The following is a 9,545-nucleotide window of genomic DNA, read 5'->3' as shown; positions in this document are numbered from 1 at the left end:
GGGTGGGGGGTGGGTTTTTTTTTTTTTTTTTTTTTTTCTGGGTTTCCTTCCGCTCTTGGTGGTTTCCTTTTTGCCCACCCTTTTTTGGACCACTGCTTGTTGACGTCCCAGTGGTCAAGATCATCCAATCTTTGCTATGTCTTTCAGTGAGCAGAACAGAAAATTTGGATTTTGGTACTCTCTATAAAATCCTGTTCTCTGCCTTAATAATTTCTGGGGGTGTGTTAGCACGTGGGGGGTGCACCAGCAGGGGCCACCCCTAGACCGTTGTGTTTTCCTTCAGTGAATGCAGAGAAATTGAATTTTACCAGTCTCTGTACTCTGAGTGAGCCTGTAAATGCTTTTTTGAGCCTATTGGTCTTTATATTGGGACATAATACCTCAGGGCCGTGGCTCAGCCCTTGCTAAATCCCAGTTTCTGTATACTTTCTCCCTTTTGAGTATGTGAAGGTATCTTCAAAAGCCTTAAACACTGGTCTCTGACTTATGTTCCCCCTCATATTCCAGTGTACTGTTTTTGGTGTTTTGCAGGGTACTCCTTTTTTCTTTTTTTTTTTAGAACTGGCCAGAATCTTTTCTATCACAACTCAATACAAATTTCAGGCTGCAGAGATTGTAGTTCACGTACAAGATTTCTTTCACTAAGCCATGATGAATGAGGTGTTTTTGGAGCCCTGAAATGCATTGACTATTCTACAGGATTGTACCCTGACCCTGAAAGTTTTATCTTAACTATTCTAATTGGTGTGATTTAGTTTCTACATCTACTACTCTTGTGTTTACGGTTAGGCCAAAGATACTGTGGAGGCCCTTAGGCCATTGATAGCTGCCTATCCATTAGCCTGATTACAGATATTCAAATCAAAGATATTCACTATTGGATGTTAAAAACAGAGTAATCACACAGGTCTAGGCCTGCGGTTTAGAAACCGTTCCTTTTTTGAGGATTGGGGCTATTATTACTATCATAAATATGATTGGGATATTTTCTTGACTAATTTATGAAACCTTGTTTTATTAAATCTCATCTACTAAAAGGGACTCCCAAAGACCCTTAGGTCTTGCAGCTTGTTGAGTAGCTTTCTGTAGCCATTAGCATCAGTAACAATAGCCTCCTATGTTGGTGTTATGCATGTCATATCTGTCAGTGTGCATAGATCATCTTGGTTACTTGCCTGGGATGTAGAAGACGCACCCCCTTAACAGTGCCATACCTAAATATTCTCTTTCTCTTTGAGCGCCTGCTTCAATGCCCTTGTTTGGTTGCTTTCGTTTCAGGTGTCACTGCACCTCAGTGTGCTTTGGCTTGTTTAGGCTCTCCCTGGGACCTCTGCATCCTGTGTTAATGGAAACATGTTTTAGTGAACTCCTTCCCTCTGTTCCTCTTTTCTTTTTTTATAGGGAGTTTGTTATCCATGATGATTACATTTCACTTTGTTTAATTGTTTAAATGACACTCGGTTCCCGCTAGACCCTTCCTGAATGGGGAACAGACTATGTGGAGATATCAATTAGCTCTGAACTCTTTTATGGCACTGACTATTATGTCTACCCTGGTGCCCCGTTTTTTACCTGTTTGCATGTATGGAGAGCTCTTTGCAGACCTTCCTTCAGGCCTTTTTGTGGTGCTAATGTTTTACCTATACTGTCCAAAGTCATGCAACCATGACTTAAAATTGAAACCAAACTTATTTTTGTTTCCTTTTTTTGAGTAGTAGCCATCGGATTCATTTTTCGGAGAAGCCTGCCTTTCAGTTTACAATGTTAGTGGTTTACATTTACTGGGTGCCCTTGGTAGACTGGCATAGCAGGATTTCTGTATTTGGGAGAAACCGTGGTGGAGTACATGCACAATAGTTTGCAGTGCAAGGAGGGATCACCTTTACACATGGAGCTTGGATAAAACAGAAAGACAAAACAACTTGGCAATGTGGTACAAACCAGTTCTGTCTGACTTTGCAAGCTGATCATAAAGGATTAGGACATTATGTTTACAGAGGTAGGCTGCAGTAAAACTTTTCAGCAATGATGGAATGTCTCAAATTTTTTTTTTTTTCTTTTACACCACCTCCTATATTCGGTGTTGTTGCACTCCAAAAACACGCTTTTCTAAAAGAGTAGGAAGTCCGGGGCACTCAAAACTTTGTTAAAAAAAACAGCTAGGATTCTTTTTAGCCTTTGTTTGAAACGGCAATGACAAAATATAGACAAGATATGAACAAAAAAAACCTGTGAGTGCCCCAGATTCATTATTTTTTGTAATGCAAGGATGTAGAAGTGAACCTCAAACTTTTTTAGTAAGAGTTGTATGCCCCTATCAAATATGGCTGACTATGTTAATTATTTTGTAAGTTCTGTTTTGCTTGTTACCTTTTAATAACTGTTGTGTATCTAAACTGTTTCCCCTGAAATAAAGTATTTTTGTTTTACCTGAGTCATATGAGTTGCATGCAAAAACCTTTCCCAGATGTATTTGCCCACTTGGTACATTTGTTAAAGCTGAATTAAACCCTATCCTGCACATCACTTCACATACAGCCTCTGTATAATGATTTTATTTTCTTTTTCTAGAGAAGCCTCTCATAGAGACATTGTCAATTTACAAGTAGAGATGATTAAACAATTTCACTTGCAGTCGGTATGTATACAGAAATGATGTTCATAGAGCATATAGACTTAAATAAATATAAAATTACTCCTGAATGGTTTTATTTTTTCCTTTTTGAACATTGTGTAAGAATAAGAAACGCTGGATGTTGGGCCATTTCAAAATGCATTTCGGTATTAAATATGCCTCTGGAAGCAACACTAAAAAGACTTCCTGGCTCAGCATTTGTTCGTGAAAAGTATTGTCTTAATAAAGCCAATATTAGCAGCTGTGAAAGAACCTGTTAAGAAATTGTAATGCTTTGCTTTCTAAGTAACTTGTAGGCATTTCACTTAATAATATTTTATTGGCTTGTGCTGCCACAAAAAAGCTCTGTTCACAGCATGTAGACAAGACAGTACTGAAAGTTCATTGTGTGAGGTTGATGCAAAGAATTGTATTTTGTTATGTATGATTGCTTTAAAAAGTGGGGCTTCTGTCCAGCAATATTTTTTTTCTTTTTTATGCTTAGTGTGGATAGTTTTTCCAATTCACTAAATTTTAAGAAGTCTTAGGCCTGGTTCACACCTGGGCGTTTTACAGCGCTGATCGACGCGCTGTAAAACGCCCAGCAAGTGAAATCCCATTATTTCCTATGGGCGTGGTTCCCATGTAGGAACGCGCTGAAAAACGCCCTGCGCCCAAAGTAAAGGAGCTTGTTTGGGGCGTATTTCCGCGGGTATCCATTAGGAGACAGCCAGATAGCCCTCGTTTGACGCGCATTCTGTGGACAGCAAATCGCGGTAAAAATGCGCGGCCCGAAACGTGCGTCATACGCGCATAGTTCGAACGCCCAGGTGGGAACCCAACCTTAAGAAGTATACTCCTAACAAGAAAAACCTGTTGGGAAAACTTATATTTCAACTCAGAAACATGTAAGGTGTTTTGGTGGTAGCCATTGCTGAGATTTCCTTCTGAAAATGCTATTTGCCTGTCTGTAATGCTGATTTTCTTGCTTAAATTTGTTTAAATAACTGACCTGGACGAAGCAAGCTATGTATGGGCTTCTGACACTTCTTCAACTCCCTTGATCTCTATACTTGTTTCACGACAGTGATTTCAAAAGTTTTAAAGGTAGAGAGTCAGCATAACATCCAGGCAACTAGCATTTTCTGGTCAGCAACTGACGACCCCTATTTTTCTCATGACAGGTTTTCTTTAAAGTGCTATGAAACTCAGGAGTTAAATCTTAGAAATGCATTCAAGTATCTTGACTATTAACAATAATGTAGCTTATTTGTGTATCACTCAGCTGCAGATCCGCAAATCATCTCTGAGTTGGTGCGGACACTCCTTCCTTCTGGAGGGTGGCTACTTTTGTTCCCCATGGTCCCTGTGTGTGTTGTAAAGTAGCCACCGCTCCAAGCTCACTCCTCTGATGGACTACAATCTCAATACAAATTAGTAAACTAAATATGAGATTGTAGTCCATCACAGGAGTGAGCTTCAAGCTGTGACTACTGTACAACACACACACAGGGACTATGGGGAACAAAAGCACACAGCCTCCAGAAGGTAGGACAGTGTCGGCACCAATTCAGAGATGATTTGAGGATCTACAGCCGAGTGATGCACAAATAAGCTAAATTTTTGTTACTAGTTAAACCTTAAAAATGCATTCAAGTACCTTTTTAAAGGAGAACTATGAGGTGAGTACTTTTCACTCCTCTTAGTTCTAGCCGACCTGTGACAATGAGACTGTCACACGTCTGCACAGTAGATAGGGAGGTGAGCGAACACATACTGGCGTTCGCTCACCTCTCGATCCTGTCACGGGTCTCTCTGCCCTGACAGGGGAGGGGCTGGATTCCCCCCTCCCCGATCCGTCAGCGCTGACTGGCGGAACGGACGGGGGAGGGGGCCGGTACAGCTGGCTCTGCCTCTAGATAGGCAGAGCCAGCTGTCAGTCACGCAGCTGGGCGGATCCAGACATAATTGTCGGGATCCGCTTCAGCTGCGTCGTCTCAGTATACCGCGAGCAACAGCTTGTGGTATACTGAGCCTAGGGTGACGGGAGGACGCTAGTTTGTGTCCTCCCGTTACCCTAAGGAGAACTATGGGGAAAAGCCTTAACCCCATAGTTCTCCTTTAACTCCTGAGTTTAGTGGCACTTTAAGTTTACATAAGCTGATCCTTAAGTGTTTATGGTACTCTTGGTCCTGTTGCCAATGGTTTCAAATATGAATATGAATGTATTCAAAGTTTTCGTCCAGCTCATGTAACCCCAAGTTACTCAAATTCTTTTTAACAAATCTTGTCTGCTGTTCAATGATTTCCAGTCTTGAAAGTTTTAAAGTGTTTATTTTTATGAGTGGAATATGCTGCTGTTTTATGCTTAAGTGGCCCCTTTTTTTTTACATTTAAATGACCAGCTGCACATAAATAATATATTAGTAGTTTGCTGCATTTTAGTGCACATGTAAACTTCTCCCTATGTGTTTGCTTTTCTCCTCTTTCAGACTGAAATACAAATGCTTCTTGAACGATACTCTATAAACGAAAACTTAGTTGCGGAGATAGAAAGGCTACGTGAAGAGAATAAAAGGTTACGTTCTAACTTTTAAAAACAAAATCAAAAGCCTTTGTGGACATGACGAGACAAAAATGAGACTTTCCTCAGCTGTGCTAAGTATTGATAAAACTTCAAGCAGAATTAATTTGTGATGGCAAAGCAGTTTTCGCTGGCAACAAGTGTTTACGATCCTCGGAGGAGTTGTGTTGATAGAATTGTCAAGAAAAAGCAAATATTGTCACTGTGTATAAGATGTAAACCTTTGGTTACGTTGTGATTCCCATACATGTAAAGGTCTGGCTTGACTTGACCTTGGGAATAGGCATCCATTTGTTAAAATGCCAGTGTCCCACAAACTATACCACTGTTCTTTACAAAGGAACTTTGTTGGTAAATGTTTGTTATATGTGATAAAGTGGTCTTGTGTGTTTTAAGTTTTGCCTCTCCCTCCCATTATGGAGCATCAAACCACCTCTTGCAGTAGGAATGCTTTCATTCTTCTTGCTGTCTCATCCTAAAAGTAACATAAATGCACATTCTAAATAGACAGATGCTCATATTATGGAACTTGAGAGCTTGCTATCAGAGTATGCAAGAGTATTTTTACATTTATGGATCAGTCAAATTACTAACATCTACCAGACCTGAAATAATGATTTTGGGGTGACTGACCCTTTAAATGTAATTTGTTTACCCATAGCCAAACCTCCAGATCACTTGGGACACTATAACTGCAGTTGTATTATGGCCACTTAAATAGGTACATTCAGTTATTGTTTAACCACATGCACTGTATTAGACCTATTTATAAGTAGATTGACCTGTATTGGCTTTAGGGGTTTTTGTCTACTGATCATCAACGTGTGAGAAACAAGGTCTAAAGCAACATAATTTGCTTGATAATCAGTTTGAACGTGGTGGCCTTCCACTAAACAATGTACTTGTTCTGTGCGTGCTTTCTCTTCTCCTGTCATGTCCTGCTGTCTTGTTTCCAGATAGAAACTGTATGTAAAGCAATAAGTATATATTTCTTGAAGCAAAGTATGCCTTATTCTTAGTTTTGCAATAACCAGAGGAAATGTATAAATGGTTTACGCTGCATATCCAAGTGCCTGTTTTTATATTTAAATTGGGTAGAATTTTATATTTTACAGCTTTTTGGAGATGTATTTCTTAATGTTAGCCCTACAGTTCTTATGAACAAGAGATCCAGGAATTTTAGAAGAAATCCTTTCAAAAACAAGTATTCTTTTACAAATATTTTGTATTTATTTAGATAATAAAGTGTTTAACTGTATGTTTCGGTATGGTATGAGGGTTTTGAACACCTTCTTTTTTTTTTTTACTTCTTTTGTATGTATTTGTAATTGAAAGATGTCTGTCCGTCCATCCACTCCTTTTTCGTTTCTTTGTGTGTTTATTTCAGGTGACTAAAATGTGTCTGCAAAGTAAATGCATTCTGTGTCGCAGTTTGTTCTCATTAACCTAAAACTTTTATTTTCAGATCTGATATGGAAAGTAATTTTATTTAAATCATAAATAGAAATGCTGTTTAAATCCTCTTCAGCACTACATCAATATTATGTAATAAGAGAAGAAATGGTACTGTGGCTAAGTCTGATTGATGTCTAGTCAAGCATGATAACAAAAATTAAAAGGTGTACCAAGAGAATCACAGTGCCTTTTATACTGATATTAAATCATTGAATGATTTAATGACCTTGAATTTTAATAAATTGCTTTTATATTCAATCAATGATTTTGGAGCGTTTTCAAGCACAGCATTTTTTGCTGTTCTGGTTTGTCTCTCCCACATGTTTAGAACAGGTTATGGAAGTCCGTTCTTTTCAAGCACAGTAAAAGTCCCACGTTCTTTTTTTTTTTTTTGCATCATCTTCTATGAATTATTTGTGTAAATTGTAATGTATATTTTTACACACAGACATGTACTGTGATGACTACATAAATTGTTCATGGAGAAGGTTGTAACCCTTCCAATTGGTCTCTCTGTTGTCGTCCTTGCACGGCTCACTTCTGCTCGGATGTGTACTACAGAATGTTTTAAAAGTAAAGACCTCCCTTACTGCTGTACTTTGTATCTAGCAGCTAACACGCTTCTCAATTCCTGGGCATCATGTGTTACCAGTACTAATCATGATACACTTGAAGTCACTAATCATGATACACTTGAAGTCACTGCACTGGTATCTCGTAAAGACATGGAGACCATGGCAGAATTGTGAAACCAGAAACCTGTTCCCATTGGATCATCATTCATGCCTCTAGACTTGAATGTATTTTTAAGGTTCAACTCCTGTGTTTTAGTGTCACTTCAAGTACCTTAACTATTAACAAAAATTTATCTCATTTGCGCATTACTTTGTTCTAGATCCTCAGATCATCTCTGAACTCATGCTGACACTATCCTTCCTTCTGGAGTTTGACTATTTTTGTTCCTTATGGTTTCTCTTTTTATTGTAAAGTAGCCACCGCTTGAGATTGTAGTCCATCAGGAGAGTGAACTTGGAATGGTGGCTTCTTTACAACACACACAGAGGCACATTTCATACTTTGATAGACAAGATACATTTTTGTTAATAGTTAAGGTACTTGATTGCATTTTTAAGAATTTACTCCTGAGTTTAGTGTTACTTTAAAGACAAAAGTTCCAACTTTTCTTGTCAATGCGCAATCCATTCTATCTCTGAATACTTACTGGGCTTTTCAGTATTTGCCATCTGTTTCTCAGATTTGCAAGGTTGCCACCAGGTCTTTTGTTATGTTCACTAAATTCTACTACGCGGATGTACAGGCCTTGTCTGATTCCAGCTTCAGATGTAAGTTTCCTACAGGCAGCTACCCCAGTTGTACATTTGTTGTTTTGGAGGGCTTTTAGTGTTTGCTGCTTTGTGCTCCCCCTCAGGCTGCTTTTGCAAGATACTCTTCTTTTAAAAAGGATTTTAGTGTAAATACAAAAATCCTGTTTTATCACATGATCCTTGTATATGTAATGTAGATTTTTTCTAACTATTTACATTTAATCATGTTGCAACAATTAAAGCAGAAAAAGGAACCCTTTTTAGAATCAAAAATGCGTGGTTTCTCACTTTGTAATTCTGCTCTGACCAGTCAATTCTAGAGTATCTAATTTCTAAACAGTAGCGCCTGGTCGCGCAATCTGGATGTCTCAGTAAACAGGAGGGATAAGGCACCTGTTTAAGAGAGAAAAACTTAAAAACTGGATTTTAAAAAGAATTGGAGAATGTTTGTGCAGAAGGAAGGTGAGTACATCGCTAATAATCATCTTCTCCCGTGTGCAGTTCACCTTTTGAAATTTGTGAAATAAAATGCAACTGTAAATTTACATTTCCAAAATATGCTTGGTTTTTTTAACTACCTCGATACCAGTTTGACAATTACTCAGTCATGCAACACTGCCTTTGAGACTGCTTTCTTTTGGTGGTATTTAATAACAACCAAATAATAATAAAGCATAAAAGAAGAAATTAAATTTTAAAAAACAACCCTTTCCTTAGTGTCATAAAACATTTCAAATAAATGGTCTTTCTTCATAAATTTAATAAATAATATATTCAACTACATCTCTGTTAAAAGACCAAGTGTATGTTATGTTATTTAGTCTCTGTGAATGTTGCATCGTGAATAGAGTCTACAAACTGGTATAAATATTTGAAATTGAGAAACCCTGATTTTCTATCACATTTCTTGAGGCCCTAAAATGCCAACACCCTCATTTTTGGGAAGTAGGCACCCCAAGATATTTAGTATGAGGCATAGTGAGAATTTTGAAAATCTAATTTTTGCCACATGTTTTTGAAAACTGAAGAAAAGTAAATAAAAATTAGAATGTGTATCCTTTTATTTTAAGGCTGAAATGTAATATTTTTCTTGCACACAGCATGGGCATACTTGGCATAACACCCCAAAATCCATTCGGCTATTTATCCTGTGTCAGTGGATTCCACATGTGTGACTTTTTAGCTTCCTCGCCCCTAAGGGGGGCTCAAAATCCAAGGAGCACCTTCATTCTTTCAAGGGGGGGAATAAATTAAGCATCTGATTTCCTCACTACCTATCATATTTTTGGAGGGCCTGATGTGCCAAAACAGTAGAACCCACAAAATGACCAAAAACTTGGAAAGCAATACAGATTAAAGGAATCACCAGCACGCACAGGATTTTATCTGTACTGTGAGAACAAACAGGTGACAAACTACAACACTTGAAATTTGGAAAGCAGACACCCCAAGGTGAAAAGGCAAACGGTGGCTGTGATCAGCAAACTGTAAAAAACTGGTGCTGGTTGTGAACGTCAAACTAGAAGCACTGGCTGTGTTCATGTTATTTGTACACTGTAACACCGGT

General features: G+C 38.3%; 1 protein-coding gene across 1 annotated transcript in view; it reads left to right on the top strand.

Annotated features, from left to right (window-relative positions):
* Nucleotides 1-5,416, top strand: part of NEDD1 (neural precursor cell expressed, developmentally down-regulated 1) — a 40,493-nt gene extending 35,077 nt beyond the window's left edge. The window contains 2 exon segments of the mRNA XM_018553880.1: nt 2,572-2,638; nt 5,107-5,416. Coding sequence (XP_018409382.1) covers nt 2,572-2,638; nt 5,107-5,211 — 172 coding nt within the window. The 3' untranslated portion in view covers nt 5,212-5,416.
* The last annotated feature ends 4,129 nt before the right edge of the window (nt 5,417-9,545 follow it).

The sequence above is a fragment of the Nanorana parkeri genome, unplaced genomic scaffold (genome assembly GCF_000935625.1).
Source record: "Nanorana parkeri isolate BGI_ZX_2015 unplaced genomic scaffold, ASM93562v1 scaffold132, whole genome shotgun sequence".
In the NCBI taxonomy this organism is placed as follows: Eukaryota; Metazoa; Chordata; class Amphibia; order Anura; family Dicroglossidae; genus Nanorana; species Nanorana parkeri.
The sequence above is the reverse complement of the archived record's forward strand: the minus strand, read 5'-3'. Positions and strand labels throughout refer to the sequence as shown.